The sequence below is a fragment of the Struthio camelus genome, chromosome 5 (genome assembly GCF_040807025.1).
Source record: "Struthio camelus isolate bStrCam1 chromosome 5, bStrCam1.hap1, whole genome shotgun sequence".
Lineage (NCBI taxonomy): Eukaryota > Metazoa > Chordata > Aves > Struthioniformes > Struthionidae > Struthio > Struthio camelus.
The window spans coordinates 50,243,455-50,262,743 of NC_090946.1; the positions used below are offsets into that span (position 1 = coordinate 50,243,455).

A 19,289-nucleotide genomic window follows, 5' to 3' on the forward strand; every position below is an offset into this window, starting at 1 on the left:
TGCTGAACTTTCACAGAAGTTAAATTGTTCTTTTAGCAATAGTCTCACTATCCTGGAAACACAAAATGGAAGATATCAGAGCTAAAATGTTGACAACTTTTAAGTAACTTAAGATCTAAATTCCATTTTCAGTAACACCCAAGTCACATAGGTCTTCTTTACAATATAAAAATATATCTGCTGAAGAATATTATCAAAATACTGTACTTCTGACTGTTTAGCATGTGAGCCAGTATTTGGACAGAGTCCAACATGAATAGTTGAAGTATTGTCTTGGCTCATCTCTTAAATGTTAATATGTGTTTACTATATGTAATGGACTTGATGATTACCTCTCTTACAACATTTTAAACATTGACTTTAGTGGAATTACTCCTGATTTATACAAGAACAAAAACTGGAAGATCAATCCTATGTATAGATAGGATATATATACAGATAGATATATGGATATACAGATATATGTATAGAGAGAGAGAGATAAAATATTCTACATTAAACATAAAAATATAGTACTCCTTATGTAGTGGTTGTCTGGATTTTTACATTGATTTTGCTTGGATATACATTTCTATAATAAAATACTGTAAAATTCAGTCCTTCACGTCATCATTTAGGTTTTACTGAAATGCTTCTCTCTGCTCATAATTAAAAATAGTTAAGAATACTTGTATAGGTGCGTAGACCTCTGAATTTATGTAGTGCATGCACATTTATTTTAAAACTAGTCTGCTCTGATGGTAGGCACTTTTATAATTTTCCTTTTCATAACTGTAAATTACTATTTCATGAAAAAAATAAATACACTACTGTTTTGTTAGAGAGACCAAGTTCAACAACATTCAGATGAGCCACAATTCCGTTTGTCAGGCTTGGCTTCCTTTCATCATTTTTTTTCTTCCTGACACTATGAACCTGCTGCTACTGTCATAAGACGTAAAGTTTATTTCTGTACACATTTTGTTTCTCATTTCTGTATGAATGGATCCTGTGTCTTAAGGCACAGAAATGTTATTTTCTATGGATTGAATTTAGGCTTCTCAGGAGTTACACAGGTATGGCTTGTTACAAATAGGAGTAGCTAGAGGGTCTAAGTTCCACCTTTAGCTCTCTATCTTCTTTCTTATTCACTTAAAGTCACTTAAATAATTGTTGTTAAACAAAGGTCTCACTACTAGAGCACTCTGCATAAAAAACAACTATAACTGTATAGCACAGCATGGTGTTATAAGTGATAAAGAAGTACGATATTTTATGTTCAAAATTAGATACCAAGCTGTGGACACAATTAAAAAAAATGATTATACTGATATTCATTAAGTTAGATTCTTAGATTCAAAGATGTAGTCTTAAGGAAATGCATTTTAAGTTCTCATAAATGTACATTTGAGCAATGTAAAAGAAGTATCAGGAAATTCTAATACTCTTCTGGCAGGAAGAGGAGAGGTATATTTGTATGAAAATACTCCCAAGAAAATTGGAGCTGAAACAGAGTATAATGTCTGTTAGAAGTACTATTCTCAGCGCTTACTGAACATTTTACAAGCGGGATTTTCAAAGGCGCTTAGCACTGGTCAACTCCAAGTCTTCAGGTCTCCAAGTATTATGGAGACTCACAGTAATTTTTGTAGAAGCAGAAAACCTGGAGTTTTTTGAACTTTAGGGCAAGATTCACAGGGCAGAACTGTGTTCTTAAAGTAGCAGTTAAGTATCCAAATAAAACAGCAATATTTTATTCTGTAGCATTCGCAAAATCCTTACTGAGCTTGTGCCTGTAAGTGTCTAAAGCAGCTCAGCATCTACATCTTTTGCAAATAGTATTCCTGTAATATCTTGTTAGATGCATGCTGAACAACCTATACTTTCACAACACCAAGAAATGTATTAACCACCTCTCAAAGCCCAGTTTAATTTGCAGATTAATTTCACAACTCTGCCTGTGGGCCTGATCTTATAGTATGCATAGTATACTTAATATCACACAAAACACAGCCCAGAGGTGGTATTGTGAGCATCTCTGCAGATGCATGAGACTGAATCTGAAAGCATCGTTTACATACAGCTGTCAGTTAAAGACTAAATTGTCCCTGTTAGAGGTTTGTTTTTGCTTATGTGGTTCACTTCAAAAATGATTTATACACCTGGAATCATTATACTATAATGAGTCATCAGTTAATTATTTTTGACATCTAGGATGATAAAAACATACTAATGTTCCAGTTATTAATAGAGTTGGCCTGTGTTTATGAGACTCAAACATACCAAACTGCCATGATTATCGGAAAAATTACTAACACTTGCATTTTCATTTCAAAAACTGCATAGGTATTTTCTGTATCTAACTTCTGTAGAGAGAAGTAAAACGTGCAAGTCTCCCTTTATGTAACTGCAGAGAAGCAGTGTTTAACCTACCTTAATTTAAATGCCTTTCAGCAAAGTGCACGACGACTACACATGCTATCAAAAATAGTCTTCGACCACATGCTGCGTAAGGATACCAGTGAAATACTTCATAAACAGACAGAATGCAAACATGCACAAACACACAAACCACTAATGCCATAAACAACCTCAAGCACAGCACAAACAAACTGCATGCCAAAAAACCTGCTTAAAAATTCATATTAAAGAAAAATACACTTTCAGTGTCTGAGAATTTGTCTGTTTATTATCTCACAAGCAAAACTCTGCACAGTACACAACGGCCTTTGGATGAAACTTCTGCCGCAGCTCCGGAGAGTATGCATTATTCATTGTCCCTTAATCAATATATGTTATGTGTTTGTATATGGTCAGTATATGTAGCTCTTCTCGTTCTCCTTGCATAAACCACCTGATGAAAATAGGCAACCTTTACATGATATGTGCTTGTGTGTATCCAGGTGCTTATACTATTTACAAAAAACAGTAATCATTAGATAAGGAGCTGGATATTCAGCAAACACAATAATCTAAATCAGTGGATAATTGTGAAAGGGGAACCTTTCATTTGCACGGACCCAATTTATTCCTAACATAAATCCACTCACTTCAATGGACTATACCACTTAGTATCTGCCAGTAAATTTACTTCTACATAGAATTTAAAGATAAAGAGTTTTTTTCTCATTAGTTTGATTACAATGCAAATGAGAATGCTGAGGGCATCACAATGGCATCACAATGCTAAACATTTCAGTACCTAAATTGGCGCTCTGCTGTTAAATGAAAGCCTTAGTTCAAATTTGGCAGGCAAGACTGGCTGCAGACAAAATTGAAGAATAGCATTTATGTTACAAAGGTTTCTATTAAGTAAGAAATATAGAGAAGGAAGTTAGAACTCTGAACAAGGTCAAGTTCTTACAGCCCCTCCAATCTCTTCTGGAAGGAGTTGTGTTAGGAGCAATTTAGCACCCAGGTTTAAAATAGAAATTGCAAAAGATATAACCACATAACCATATAACCTCATGATAATTATTCCCAGCTTCTTCCCATATCCTTTTACTACTGATGTGGCAAACAGCATCCAAGTGTTGTGGGGGGTTCTGCACTTTGTAGTTAGCGGCTGGCCAAAAATACCTAGCTACCAAACTAACTCTAGTCTCCTCACTGGAGCTCTGACTTTGGATTTTTTACTTCCTGCATAGGTGTTTATTTTCACAAAAACTGTGAGAAAGTTGAGTTCCCCAACCCTTTGTCAACCTCAGTTACATTGACCAAAGGCTTAGAGAAAAAATTGTGGCAGAAGGGGGCAGATAAAAGATGGACAGAAACCAGCATCGTGTGTCCCACTCTATTCCAATAGTTAGGATACTTAGCTGGTGATAGGATACCTAGATTGGCATTTATTGAAAATCAAAAATGAATGGAATAGTGAACAAACTGGTAAGATATGCTGGGAAAGGAGCCAAAGTCCAGGCCCAACACAAACATGAGCATAGCCTCTCCAGGCTTGCTAACCAGTGGGTTATAGGAAATACTGAGGTGGAAGAACTTCTAGGTCATGTCTAAGCTCTCGTGCCACCTCAACAATAGAAGTTTTAAGGAGCACAATGAAAAATGTGAATGATCTCAAAGTAAACTAGTGTTAGAATATGACTATATTAAAGTAAACAAGTTTAACTGATGACTAAACAGACTGTGTGGTGGGTACTGATTTATGAGTGCTGATGATTCGCACTGGGACAATTTAATTACCACTAGTTGTCTATCCAGGCACCAGAGATCACTGCCTCCATAGCAGAGAGAGGACGTCCAGGCCTCAAATGCTGTTGTTTATAACTGAGGATATTAAAGTAACTGCAATTAGTGGCCATGCAAAGTAATAAAGAATTCCATGTCCCAGACCGGCTGAAGGGTAATATGGCATCTTTTCATCCACACTGTCCAGCAGATGCCCCAGGAGAGTTATTATATCAGTTACATATTCAAATTCAACAAATGAATCTTCATTATCGATTTACACTGATTAAACTAGATAAATTCTAAATTAATTCAATTAAATGAATATAACTTTTGCATGACAGCTCAGCCCTCAGAAAAGAAGCTCTTGTTAATTAGATTATTTAATTTCTTTGTTTTATTAACACTTGTTTAATTTAAACCTGAATAAACAATCAGAAGTAAAGACCTTCTGTGGAATTTTCATTAAAAGAATCAGAGTATGTCAAAAAAACCTTTCTGAAACATTTTCAGAAAGTCTTCAGAAGATGGAAAACCAAACTATCATCACCGATATTTCAGAATTTAGGGATAAACACAAAAAAGTATTTTTACCCAGGTGGGCATGGAAAGAAATAGGAGTTCCTAAGGCTTTTTCAGGTCTTCTTCTAAATCAGAAGGAAGTAACAAAATAGTTCTTTTCTATTTCTTTGCCCTTCAGATCATGCTTATACACACCTTTAAATGTTCTCCTTTATTATTTATTGTCTATACATCCATATTATCCAAATGTCATTTCCTTGGTGGCTATCTGACTCTGAAGAATGATGATTAAGATGAACTGTGTATGCCTGCTTGTTCTTAGCAGGCATAAGTTTTTTTTTTCAGGCTTTCATTCTGACAAAAGATCAGCTTGGGACAATCAACACTATTGCATATTTACAAATTGAGATTTGTGAATTTGCTGGCTAATACGAAATGCAACATTATGCTTTGGCACATTTAGAAAAGCTTTTCCCCTCGTGGCAGCAGGATCCTGATACATTTTGAGGGTTTTTTTTTCCCCTCAGGTAACAAATGAAGTAGTTCCTAAAGACATGGTTACAGCATTTCTTGTTTTTATTTATCATTTACTTACCTGTCCAAATTGTTTGTATGAGCAATCCTCTATTGTTGCAGTGAAGCAATTTTAGTTAACATATAAAATTTAGAGCTGCTAAGGCTTTGGCTTTGGCTTTGGCTGGGGTTAGTATTATCTGCCTGACACTATGCTTGATTTGGAAGGGTTTGGCTATGGTGGTGCAAATTTCTTGACGTAACTTCAGGCTTTGGGCCAGCAGGGGATATTCAAGTGCCTTTGCGATAGCTGAGCATGACTCAGTGATTAAAGATGTTAGGTGACTTGGAGCTCTGCTTTAGGAAATAAAGTTGTGGCCAGAAGCCTTTAAACCCAAACACTTGTCTGTGTGTTTATTAATGTCATCACTAGAGGTAAATGTAATACACAGTTAAATAAAACAATGCCTTATTTTTTTAAACTGGATTTATAAAGTCCAAACGTTTACTTAGAAATTAAACATTTTGGTATTGAGGCCTCTAGGAAACGTTGGCAGTGGAAAAACTAACCTACACCAGATGGCAGAGGTTAAAGAAATACTATAAAATATGGCTTCTATTCATACGGTTCTCAGACAAACAGAACCCTAAGCAGCAAAAACCTGTGAAAGTGGAAAACCTTTTCATTTGCTTACATTTCTCTTTGCTACTCAGCAAACCTGAGAGGTATTGTATCATCACGTATCAAGAAAGTAATATGCCAGATTGTTGTAACAGGTGGAATATGCTTGTTTGCAACACGTTGAATCTGAAATAAAGAAAGGACCAAAGTTACTAATGGGTTCTACCACAACATCTACAAAATCTAAGTACCTCATATTTGTACTTGAATGGGCAAAATTTTTGAGTAAATGGGAATTTGAATTAATAGCTCAATTTTGCACATAAAACATAAAAAATATACTTTTAAACTCTTACAGAGTCAAATAATGTGGCTAGGTGAAAAATTTTGCTGAAAGGATTATTTTACATTAACATTACAACAAACCACTTCATAAATATAAAAAAGGGTAAGTTGAACATAGATTATATCTAGACTTTATCCTATTTTACTTAACTCTAGCTTCTCTAAAATTAATCCTTAGTTTGTTTTTTTGTTTCTAAAGATTCTTATAATCCCAACTATTTTATACCTTTGATGTATGAGATGTTGCTTCCTTACATAGTATTTGCTGGCTTTGTCATTATTATAATATAAATACTATATATACTATAAATGCGGCATCTTGTATATTTTTGCCACTTCAAGACCACTTTAAACCCCAATGTCTAAAGCATAACAAGTAGCATAATGTATTTTCTTATTATATGCATAGTTAAGTCATTTTAAAAAGAGAGGGAGAAAGAGAGAGAGAGAAGGAGAGACAGAAAACTCTGATGTGAACACTGGGCACAATGGACCAAGCTGTCAAAAATATTCAGTTGTCAAAAATGCAGATGGCATAAAAGCACAGAATTAGATCAGTTATTGGAGTTCCTTTAAATAGGAGCTATTGCGGGGATTTTTGAAAGTGACTAGGTGCCTAAAAATGTGAGTGGGTAGCCTTTCAGGAATACCTAGATATCTCTTCAAAGTCCTGTCTATCTATCTCAACAGTTAGGCCAGTCCAATGTCCAAGATAGAAGCAAATGTGGTCCCAGATAACCAACAGTTAAAAGGAAAAACAGCAAGGCGCCTGAGGAGAGAAAAGCTCCCTGAAGTCTAGTCCCTTTCCCTCAAAAAAAATAAAAAGAACTGAACCAAACGGAAAGCTCTGCACAACAGAAACAACTAGTGAGTAGCAAACATTCAGCAAAGTATTTTTGCATCTACAGGTTCTGAGCTGAAATGGCACTACTAATGAAATGGCACTAGTAAAGAAGATTCAGATGAGTGACCAGCTACCTGGCTGATGTCGAGAGTTCAGCTGGGGGCAGCCTCTGCCTTTCCCTTCCTGAGCTGTGGCTGAGGGACAGCGAGGAACCCTGGAGTTCGGAAGGGACTCACAACTGCTACGAGTGCTTTTCTTCTTTCTGCCCACTCCATTTTTACCCCTTGTCTGCAAGAATAGTGGCATTTCAGCGCAGATACAAAGCCCCTTTGCGATGGAGAGAGTCAGCGTTCATAATAAACTCATCTCTTATTGCTAGGCAACACTGAGCAATGTGAATTTGTCACTTCTGTTTGGTGCAACTTTCGATTTCACCTCCAACTGTAACAATATAGCCTGCTATATTTTAGACGCCACTATGGTTGGATGCCATCCCAGGAAAGATGTGAACTACTACTGACAGGGAGTGAATGACTGGCAATGGGCATAAGCAGTTTTCTGATTTTTAAGCCGTGACATATAATTAATTGCTAGATCTAGTTCTCTACGAAAGTCATACTTCATGATTCCTACTTACTGATTGCCTTTTAGATATTACAAAGGTAACACACAATTTCCAGACAGGTGAATTTCTGTTTGCCTGTTGACCTCGTTTCATGTGGTGCTTGCTCCATTCAAACTTCTCTACATCGGCTGTCTTTTTGAGGGATGACTAGATATAAAATTCAGATCTTACGCACCCTCAATTAAGTCAAAGTGCCATTATTTCTAAGGCAAATATAATTATTTGTTTGAATAAATATGCTTCTTACCTTAAGAAATTAAGGTTCATGTCATAAAAGATACTGAGCAACTCTTCTGCGCTGCTGAATACCCTTAGCATCCAACACCACTGACTGTTGAGGCAGCTCCGATTATTGGAGAGTGAGCACTGTAGTTATACTTTTTTATATGAAATAATTCCCCCATTCAAGATAAGTTTAATTCTATGACATGCTATCTAGACTTTTCCTCATTAGAGCACTGATAGTCCTGTTTTAAAAATTTGTGTGTGATTATCCAATCTGACTATTAGGTTACTGCTCTTCAGTCTTTGAAGAATATTAGGTCTGTTTGGGGGCAACAAAAAGGAAAATTGAAAATTTATATCATTTTACCACCTCTGGTTAAGAAATAACTAGAAAAACGGACAAATTTTCTACTTTAAAAAAATACACATTAAAAAAAATCATCTTCATCATAAATCATTTCTCTAAATCTTTTGCAACATTTCATGATTACACAAATTATAGAAATGTGCCAAAAAAATGAGAATCTTAATAATATTTTAGTCTTTGCATATTTTCACTGATTCACTGAAAACAAAAGGAGTTTCTGTAACTGTATGAATGAACCGTGGCATGTGCGTGTTCTTTTAAGAAAGGCCAAGGGTGCAGTTCTATTTTCTTAGCTCTGCTTTCATATTTATGTGTCTCATTTCCAGCTCATTGCTGATGCCTTAGTTGCACTATCCATCAACACTTTTATCCTCCTTGTTCCTCAAAAAGAACATAAAATCCTTTTTTATGTGGTGGTAATATTATTGCAAATAAAAGCAAATACCAAAATCTTTATTAGTCTGCCAAAATAATAAACTATTTAATAAAAGCATGCTGTAAAAATAAGGTCATTTGCATCACTCAAGTTTCTTGCAGGAAATACAGAGAATTATTGGTCAAAAAGTACAAACTGACAGCAATTATTTCTGCTGTTGATCTAATGCTGCCTGAAAATGGGTTAAAAAATGCACTGAGGTTTTGCAAGTTTGCTGTCTTTAAATGTTTGTTTTTAATGCTGTTCTGTACAGAGAAGCCTGGCAGAATCAAAATTTTCAAAGCTCTGTTTTTTTTTACCAATCTTCTCCATAATTGAAGGAGAGACTGGATAGACCCTATTAGAAATCTTTACTGCAAAGCTCTTGCTGACCTTCTGACTCCCTTACTGCCACAAGATTCATCATCCAAATATTTACCATTTTTATATTCAGTATTAATTGCATTTGGTTAGGATTTGTGTCAGCTTTAGCTATATTATTTTTTTCACCTTTTTCTTTTGTCATTTTTGCAGACAGATCAATACAAAGCTTTTATTTAAGAAGTAGGTTAAATGTTTAAAGTTAGTCAAAATATGGTTTTTTTAAATCATGAATCTGATATTTGATCTTTCCTTATTGTATTACAGACCTGACCATTAATTTCTCACTCTGTGGTTTCTCTCCCCATCTGGCAGTTCTGCAAGTATGTTATTGATAGAGCACAGAAAAATCAGTTGCCGTGGTGAGATTTAAACGTTTGTGATATCCTTGTGCACTTTTCCAAAAGAAGCTGCATACAAACATTAAAAATAAGCTAATCTACAATTTATTCATCAGACGTAAAGTATTTACCTTGCTTGCCATAATCTAAATGTCAGGGACGGATCCTTGGAGGAACTGAGAGTTAAAAGATTTCAGAAGGATTCTTTTTTCTGTAATTTTTACAATGATATTTCATAACTTACACAGTTGTAAAACCCTATAAATCTCAAAATACTCTGCAAAGTGTAATTATGCCCAGATAGAGAAGCTAAAACAAAGAGCAGCCGAAGCTGCTTGAAGGACCACGCAACAAGTTATTGACCAAACAGAGAATAAAATTCCGAGATTCAGATTGCTGGTACCTTTTTATATTTTTGGGCTTTACTGCCTCTGCTTCTTAAGTGCAATAGAGATGCTCCACTTATTTAGAGGATGAGACCTGTATAGAGATGAAATATTTTAAAAATACATTATAGATATTGAAATGAGTACTTAATAGAGCCCTGTTAGTGTATTTGATCATGTTTCAAACCATAAAATAGCCAGGAGTTATTCTCCTTGCTTCATAGACTGCAGTATGACTCTGATGCAAAATAATGCTTAGGATGTAATGCCACATGATATGTGCAGAGCAGATAAAAAGCACATGTGTTAGGAACAGCACTTTTTTTTATTCTGAAAGTGAGGAAAAATTTATATTTGCGTATATTAGTAGGTTCAGTAACTGTAAGTCTCTGTCTTGGAAATACTTGAGTTGGCTTACGCATTCCAGTAAAATTAGCCATATGTTTTCAAAATCTTCAGCTAAATTAGTGGTTTCCAAAGTTGACTGGTTTGGATAGTACTTGCAGTAACAGCAGTTGCTGGAGTAGCAGCTCCCGGATATATGCAGGACTGCATACGTGAGCAGGAAGAGGGGTTCAGCTGTTAGGACAATTGAAAAATAGAAATTGTACAACAAAACACATATAATAGTTTCAGAACACTCCACCTAAAAGTTTATTAATCAGTGGTACGGTTTAAATTAAAAGCACTTGCATTACATATGCTTGGTATTTACTGGGATTGCTATGCTATGTATATGTCATTAAGACAAACTGTACAGAGGGGATTTTAAAAGATACAGATAATTGTATGAATGTTAATTAAAGCTTTGTCTGTTCAGGCTAAGATATATAATAAAATATCACCAAATCACATTTTTCAGAATACAATATATTGAATTACCTGTAAAATTCAGCAGATTTGCAAAGGTCTTTTAAGAATTATTTCCGAGTTGGGTTGCTGAGGTACAAGAGAATTAAGTAAGTTGTCAATGGACAAACAAATCAGTGGCAGATACCTCTAGATGATAATTTGTGATTCAAAGGAATATAGATTATTACAGTTCATCCCAGCTTCTACAAAAAAACAGACAATGATAATTGGGAAAGTGAAATTAATGCCCATACAGCCAGAAATGGGGATTGCTCTCCCTCTGGATTAACTGCATAGGGGACTAAGGCCACAGAACCTGTGAAGTGGTTCATAACTTGGCCTTTCAAGTAAATCTCTGCAGATGGATATCAAACTTCTGCGCTTGTCTCAGTTCTCACTGCTAGAGTGCAATGATGCTGTAATGCTATTGCCATTTTCCACAAGTGGAAAAATTACTTGTTTTTATTCTGTTTTAAATCTGCAAAACTGTATGTTTTTTTTAAATCATAATGCTTATACTAAGATCGGAGACCAGGTATTATAGAACCAATGGGTCAACCAGAAAAGGTTTTTTTTAAAACAGTTGTTATCGTTATAGTACCCAGAAGTGTCTTTCAGACTATTTCTCTACTTCAAAGCTTAAACAACACAGAAGAAAGCATACAGACAAAGAAGTGTTAGAAAGGAAGTAACATGCCCTTATTTATAGCACTTGCCCACTTGTCACTCTCAAATTCTCATCTGCCTTTCAAATGCAGTGTAATCTAATTACGCATACTGTATGCTCGTACAGACAATTTCCTCATTTCAGAGTAAGTGGAGTTTGGTAACGGCTTTTGTACTTTTCCTTAACCTGTTTCAGAAATAGCACTGTCACCATTTGTCTCAGTAATATATAGGCTGATGGAAATTGACATTTTTCTATATAGAAGCAAAAAGAGTATTAGTTTTATCAAAGACTACATCCTCCCTTCCCCTCCAGTTAGATTTGAATTTGGTCACTTCAGGCCTTTCTGGGTAGGATGATTTTAAGCAACAGTCACTGTGGTTGCAGGCTCTATCACCTAATAATTGACCATGACAGGAATTATATGTCCAAAGCCAAGGGGTAGAGTGAATAGCATATGTCAGGGTCAATTATAAGGTGGAAGACCCTGCAACAAAAAAGCCTGCACTGATTAGAGCATGATGTTGACAAGAGAGCTGACACTTCAGTGTTATTTTAAAGGGCACTGTCACAGCCACCCTTCCTTCAGGTCTCAAAATCAGAGCCATATTATGTCAGTAGCTTATACTATGCATGATGCAATAAAGTTCACTGGGAGTTGTTTTGTGTGTGTGTGTTTTTGCAGCGATAAAATGTTTTCTCTGTGCCACTCAAATTTAAGCTTGCCTGCTTTGTTAATTAGGTCAAAACATCTCCATACTTAAGAGGTTAATTGTCCCTGGAATAATCTGATTGTGAGATGAAAATACTATTAAATGTGATGCAGTTAAAAAGTGTTTTGATTACTAAATATATTAACGTTATTTGTACTGGCAAAATTGAACAGGATAGGAACAGTGGAATACAGAGAAAACAGACATTTTTATTACTTAAAGCAACGCATTTCACATTTCATGCTACAAGAAGATTTTTGCAGAGTAACAAACGGGCCAAATAAGCTGCTGTTTGATTACTCAACCATTCAACCATTTTTACATATTCAGATGTCCTTAATCAGTGAGGAACTGCCATTTAGTAACTGATCGCAAATTATATACCATCACAATAGGATATTATAGTTCCTTTATAGACTTTCATTGCATCACTTCAATTTTCTGACTCCTTCCTTTAAAGGCTGTTTCTCTAAACTTCTGTGGCTCTGTAAAAATACTTACTTATCTCACTATTTTATTCTAACATACAGAAATGCTTCAAAAATTGCCTACTGACTCTTCATTGGCAGGTAATATAACTTCATAGGAAACAAGTCATGCTAGATAATATTGGGGCTTGGATTTCTATTTGTTTACAAGAAACTCATCTCTGATCTACATCTGTGTCTATTTCATCATATTAGACGAGGGTCTCATATTTGTGTTTAAAAATCTTGTGCAATCTTAAAATGGAAATGTTTATTTCTAAAAACCCATTTTTCTTTCCAGGAGGATATAAAAGGGTCTTTAACCCATAAATATAACATTCATGCTTAACTTGTCAATCAAAAATAGCTCCACTTCAATCAAAATAGTGAAATTTAAATATGTGTGTACGCACACACACACACACACACTATATATATATAGAGAGAGAGAGAGAGAGAGAATTGAAACTCCTCTGGTACTACAGGCTTTTTGGTGAGCCAGAGGTACTCAGACATTTTTTTTTAACTGAAAGTACTGAAGGACTTAATTTGGGCAAAAATACATTAAAATCCCACAGATAAAGCAGAACAGAAAAAAAGGTAAGTGAAGAATTTTGCCAGTCACACTTGACTGTCTCTTGGTCATAATTGTTGCTGCTGCTTTTACTAATAAAATAAAAACTTTGAACACTGAAAATTGATCAAGTGAAAAAAAAAAGTCTTCAGCTGCCAGTGAATATTAAATTTAGCTTGTGCTAGTGTTGCTGGAAAATGACCACACCAGTCATTTTGATGAAACTGTGACCTCATAAGATTTTCAATATAGGCTGATTTTATTCATTTGACTCATTGAAGACAGGTAGATCAATTGATGAAAATGAAGGAATCCATCAAAAGCTTAGAAAAGCTGGCATCATATAGGACCATTGCCTATTAGTCAAGAACATAGATGGTGCTATCGTAGGGCTAAATTCTCTGTCTATTGTAGTGGGAAAAAAATACGGGTCTGAGAGCCTTCTTGAATGTCAAATACAGGAATAAGTAAAGCTACTGGATTTCATACTCTGCAGAAACAAGATAAATCACCTATGAAAATGACAACCCTTTTCTTGAATTATAGGGTTACCTCTATATATTTTTAATAGAGCGCTTAAGAGAAGGAAGCCCACAGACCAGGTAAGTCATCCTTCCTGTACACCACAGATCACCAAGGCCGTATCTGTGTGAATGGCTGCAGATAGACCTGCAGTCACTGTATGCCTTCTTCTGTCTAGAATGAGGTGAACGGTGCGACGAGGTGTTTGGGCTAATCTTAGCAGGTCATATTAGCTTAAGCATAATATGCTGTTAGCCTGGCTATATAGCATTCAGAGCAAACCTGCTTGAATCTGGTGAGCTTGAAACACGGACTAAATAAACTTGAGTCCTTGTATACCTGAATGGGGAGATATGCCTTCTGAGAAATTCCTTTCATTCAGCTTTTAGTAGTATGTCAATACATCTCATGCTTGCAAAAGCAGAAGTTGTTTCTCGAAAATTTAATTTCAGGATATCTCAAGGAAGAGTGTGTAATACCGTCTGCTGTGAATTGAGTGAAAATTTGGGAAAGTTGTCAGTGACAGGCAGCTAAAGGAGCTCCACAGAAAGTTTCTTAATTTACAAGACAAAAGTGTTCTCCTTTATAATCTAAAAACATTTTTCTGTGTTGCATGAACAGCTTTGGGTGTTAGCAGCAGTGAAAATTCTGCCACCTGTTACACAAGAGAAACTCCTTTGACTGCAGCAGAGTTGGAGAGGTATACCTTAATGAGGGGCAATAATGGCACGTTGCCAACTACACCAACGAAAACCATAACGTCGTAGTTTTGGACTTGGCAAGGCAGATGAAGGAGGAGGTGATTTTCAAAATCTTAGTTTTAAAATGGAAATATTCTTCTCATGTTATGTCTACTCCATATATGCAGTATTCTGTTACTTATTGCGGATTATAATAGGAAAATCTTCTTTTAATTAAGAACTTCAGCAGCTCACCTTTAACTGCCAATCATTGGATAATTGGCCCTTTTCTAATAGGCACTGCAGCTCAGGTATGCTAAAGTGACTGTTTCTCAGAATAACTTAGTGATAGTAAGTTATTTTTGGAACTCATTTATGAGAGAACATAATTAACTATTCCAGGTCATTAGGGATACTGCATTGCTTTTTTAATCCTCTGACAGGTTCCTCCAGTTATATTAATTCATTATTACTATTCTCAACTTTCCAGGCAGAAAAGGATGAGAAAGAAGCACTGAGCCATTGTTGCCTTTCTGCACAAAGTAGCCAGTACTTCTCTGAGAAGAAAGGCAGCTTAGATGAATTTTATCGTTTCAGCTGTGCAGGAGCATAGCAGAATGTCTTGGGGCGTTCAACCTGAGAGATGACGCACTGTCTTTTGTCCACTGCCACGTGGCAGAACCTTTTAAGAGTGGTGACAGTACACCAGAGCTCATCAGGTGAGTCAGAGTGAACAGATTTACTCACTGAATACATTTAAAATAATTTGAAACCAGCACTTTTGGGGGCTAAATTATATCATTTGTTTTGAAACCCACTTCATTAATTCAGTTTTGGCACGCTTCACAAATTCTGTGAGCCAAATCCCACTTATTTTACATTTGATAATAACTACTGATGTCTTCACCAGTGGAAGTAAAAAGGTCCCGTCCTTCACAGCAAACGAGGAGACTTTGGTCCTGCAGTGTCATATGTAGCTTCTGCCTCAAACAGAACGTCTGAATCGATTGTAACCGGAGATTTGTTTTTTCAAAGCTGTAAAACTGAATGCAATGGAACTGTCAGCTGAAAACCAGCAGCATTGTATCAGAGTAGATTAATAATAATGGACCTTTGCGAAAGCAGGGGACTTGAGAATTATTTTCCTTCTCAGATCTTCTAACAATACACTGCTTAGAACAGAGCTTTACAAGTGTTTGAATTTGTGTTATAAAGCTGCCTGATTAGAGCTACTGATTTTATAGGTTCTCCATTTTCTGAAGAAGCAGAATAACTTATGTACGTGATTTTTAGACTTTCCATGTACTGTTGCTAAGCACTTTAAACTAGCATCTTTTAAATGTTCACAACTACTAGTTCAATTATTCCTTCTTGTCATAATCAAAAGTAAAAACACATTTATGTCTTTTTCTATAAAAGCAAAGATACAGGTGATGTATGATAAAATAATAACTCAAGTTTTTGCAATAAATCAAAATACCTTTGTTCTGCTTTTTTTTTATATAGTTCTTCAGAGCTGTGGTTATTTCCTATCAGCTCATTTTACTACGCAGTATTGCTTCATTTAATTTAGTAATCTCAGCTAAAATACCGCAGCTAAAAGTCCCCTGGATTTACAGCTTTAATTCAGAACAGGCCTCCATTAACCAAAAAAAAAAAAAGAAAAAAAGAAAAAAAGGGACAAAAAGGACAACACCCTACCAAAATCCCTGCTCTTTTATCAGAACTTCACATCCAAGTAACCTGTTCAGACCATCTAACATGTTTTGAAGAGCAGAAAAGGCTAAGAATTAGGTATTAAATCATGAACATTAAACTAGGAGAAACTCAAACTGTCCTGTAAGTAATCCCAGCGACGGCCAAAGCAGGAACTGAGGATTTATTTTTTTAAAACACCTGATTTTTCATAATCATTCCTATACAGAAAAATCCATGTTACGGTGACCTCTTCTTCACAACCACTTACCAAATAAATTTTATGCTGAACCTCAGTTTGTAACTTTTCAAAGTGTATTTAAGGAGGTATTACCATCTCATATCTATCTATAATTACAAACTCCTATTTTACAAGTTTCAGTGACTTTCTGTACAAATTATCTAAACTAAAAAAGGAAAATGGGATCTTCCAAATTGTTTCACCATCTATAAAAAATCTTAAGTACCGTATTTGTCTCACTAGGCCTTGCAGAACTTATTTGGGCACATTTATCATTATAAATAAGATGTTGTTTCTTAGAATATTTTTTTTCTTATTTTTTTTCTCCTCTATCTTCTCTCTTCCTGGGATCCTTAGACTGAACAGTTTGTTTGCGAGGAACTTATATTTCAGAGTCTTGCACGAGGACTGATTGGTAGAGATTGTTAGATTGTGTTGTATAATATCACGTTACACAGCGCTGATGAGTTAGCACTCACAACGCATAAAGCACACCCTTCATCCCAGCTCGGAGGAACAAAGCCTTTATGTTAGCTGTACTGGTCACTGCAACTAAAATCCAACGGGATTCATGAATCACAGCTCCTGGCCACTGCAACTTACAGGTCGGCGGGCAGACGTGATCGGGGGCACTGCAGATTCGTACACTGAGCAGCGTGGGTGGGAGGCTCTCTGCGAGACCCTGTGCTCGCCCAGCCGACCCCGCGCAGCAAAAGCCAGCAGGGCGAGCAACCAACGGCCCGGCAGCAGTTTCTTCAATCTCCCCATTTTGAACAGGCAGGACCTTGGAAATCACCATCCCAACTGCGGGCCCTCAGACCGCTGCTCAAAGCACAGCCACGAAACCCCCAGCAGCGTTCTCCTTTGGTGGCGGAGCGCTCCTAGAGCTCACCTAACGACATCGCTTCACCAGCAGAAGTAACCCACACCTTTCTCTGTGACCTGGCAGAAACACTTAACGCCTCGGTCCAGAGACCGGACTTCTGTATAAACTTTTTGTTGATTCAGTCTACAAACCTATAGTGATATAGTGACATGTATCGTATGCGTGATGGGGTTGTTCGGAAAACTGACTCGAGTAACAGGAGTACATTGGATATTTGGCCCGCAAAACCACACCCCGGCTCTGCAGGTGGAAATTTCGTGAGGCGGGCCTTTTCAGCCAGGGTCCCCGCAGGGCGCCCGGCCACAGGCCCCGGGGGGACACGCACGGAGCTCCCCTCCCCATGCCCGCGGCGACAAGGGCACAGGCCAGGGCAGCTGTGCCCCCCGGCCCGGCCCCGGCCCCTGCCAGGGCGGCTCGGGGCGCCTCAGGGCCGCGGTGGCTTCCAGAGCCCGGCGGAGCCGCTGCGCCCCCCGCCCGGGGCTGCAGCGCGGCTCGGCCGCGGTGACGGCCCCCCGCCCGGAGCCCAGCGGCCGCGGGGCAGGCAGCTAACACGGGGCTCGCACACACCTCGCTCAGCCGTTTCAAACGCCTTCAAAGCAACGCGTTAAAACCGTTTTATTGCTGCTAGCGGCAGGCGCCAACCTCTGCTCCCCGCAGCAACAAGGAGCGCCGAGGGGGAGCGCGCGGCGGCCCCCGCCCGGGCCTGCCTCCGCCGCCTCCCTGCCCGCACATAGGCGCCCGGCGCGGTGCCTACGCGGCCGCCGGCTCGGCCGCTGCCCCCCGCCACCCCGCGCCCGCCCGCCCCCGGCCCGGCAGCCGCGCGTGGCCGCGGGAAGGTGCGCGCTGCCGGGCCCGGCGGGGCGGCCCGGCGGCGGCGCTGGCGTTGGCGCAGGCAGTTTCGCGGCCTGCCCCGGGAGGAGGGCCCGCTGCCGGGCGGCGGCGGCGCCGGTAGCGCTAGCAACGGCGGAGCCGGCAGCCTGCGCGGCCCGGCGTGGCCGGGGAAAGCAGGGCCGCCTGCGCGCGTGCTTTGCGGCTGTCACGCACCTCCCTGTTTAGGGCTACCTCCCCCATCCCCCCCCCACCCCCGGAGGGGTCTGTGCGCAACATGAGAGTAGTGGCTTTAATCAGGTAACAGACTGACGGGGCGAGGGGTCGCCAGGTGGGAGAGCGAGCCGTGCCTCCCGGCAGGCCGAGCGGAGCCGGGCCGGGCCGAGCCGGACCCGCCCCGCTGGGGGCACCGCGGGGGTCGCGCCCGCCCCGCGTCGCCTGGGAGACCCGGGCGCCCCCGCCGCTTCCTGCACATGCGTTTCCTGCCTCCCCTCCTCCCCCGGGCCCAGCGAAAGAGCTGGAACAGCTTCTTCCTGCCCGCCCCGCGCGGTACTTTTCCCTGTGCTTCCCAAGTGTCAGCGCTGGGGCGAGGAGGGCCCTGCCTGCAGGCAGGATGGAGCCCCTAACCATTCTCGTCGCGTTTTCTCCCGGTTCCGGGACGTTCAACAAGTGCCAGTCTCCGCTCAAATCTGAAGGCCTTTGCCCTGCTCACTGATTGCCCCTTTACCGTGGTCTGGCCAGCCCGCCGACAGCCGCGGGAGCCGGGGCAGCGCCAGCAGCGGCCTCTGCCAGGCCGCCTGGGGTGCAGCCCCTGCTGCCACCGGCCCGCGGGGCTTCCAGGCGTGGGGCGGTCTTGGGGGGGGGGGCGGGGGTTGGCTGGTTTGTTTGTTCTGCTTTGTTTTTCTTGGTGCGGTACAAATACCTCATGATCTCTTACGATGGATTTCGTAGTGTGTTTTAAAGAGATATTTAATTTCGCTCATTCAAAAAACAAAAGCAAAACAAAAAAACTTCACTCGTTCAAGTAGTAACAGTAGTTTGGCGCAGCCCTGTCTTTCAGGGACTCCTTTATTTGCTTCGCCCCCCCCCCCCCCCCCCCCGTATTTCTGCTGGTCGCTGTCAGCTTCTGCAGTTCTTGTACTGCATATAGGTTTTTGTATTTTTAGAAAGAGATTAACGTTTTTTTTCTTTTTTAACAAAGACAGACCTGTTCCTTTCTTGAGAAATTTTAGTGCATTGAAAGACTCATAGCTGGGGAACATACATATGGGAAAGGATTGGTCTTGATGCTGTATCGTTATCTTTGGGTGCAATAACTCTGTTTACTGAAGTTTTAACCTTTAATGTATTAAATTATCTCAGGGGATGACTAATATCAAACCCTATTGAAACTGGGTTTGGCCACAGTAGGTACAAA

At 39.3% G+C, this 19,289-nt stretch overlaps 1 protein-coding gene and 1 long non-coding RNA gene across 12 annotated transcripts in view; one reads left to right on the forward strand and one right to left on the reverse strand.

The window, feature by feature from the left end:
- Positions 1 to 2,651: 2,651 nt before the first annotated feature.
- LOC138067492 (uncharacterized) lies at positions 2,652 to 17,766 on the reverse strand. The gene is made up of 4 exons (XR_011141558.1): positions 17,612 to 17,766; positions 9,765 to 9,841; positions 7,142 to 7,295; positions 2,652 to 6,004 (listed from the first exon to the last, which is right to left on the reverse strand). It is a non-coding gene; the product is annotated as an uncharacterized lncRNA (long non-coding RNA).
- A 180-nt stretch (positions 17,767 to 17,946) lies between these two features.
- The window catches only part of DPH6 (diphthamine biosynthesis 6), a 265,858-nt gene continuing 264,515 nt past the window's right edge, over positions 17,947 to 19,289 (forward strand). For 8 of the 11 annotated variants that reach the window (XM_068946343.1, XM_068946342.1, XM_068946346.1 and 5 more), the window contains exon 1: positions 17,954 to 18,172. In XM_068946343.1, the coding sequence (XP_068802444.1) occupies positions 18,150 to 18,172 (23 nt within the window). In that variant the 5' untranslated portion in view covers positions 17,954 to 18,149. Of the gene's footprint in view, positions 18,173 to 18,281; positions 18,422 to 19,289 lie in introns of those variants that run through there. The other 3 variants (XM_068946340.1, XM_068946349.1, XM_068946345.1) reach the window with 2 other exon arrangements.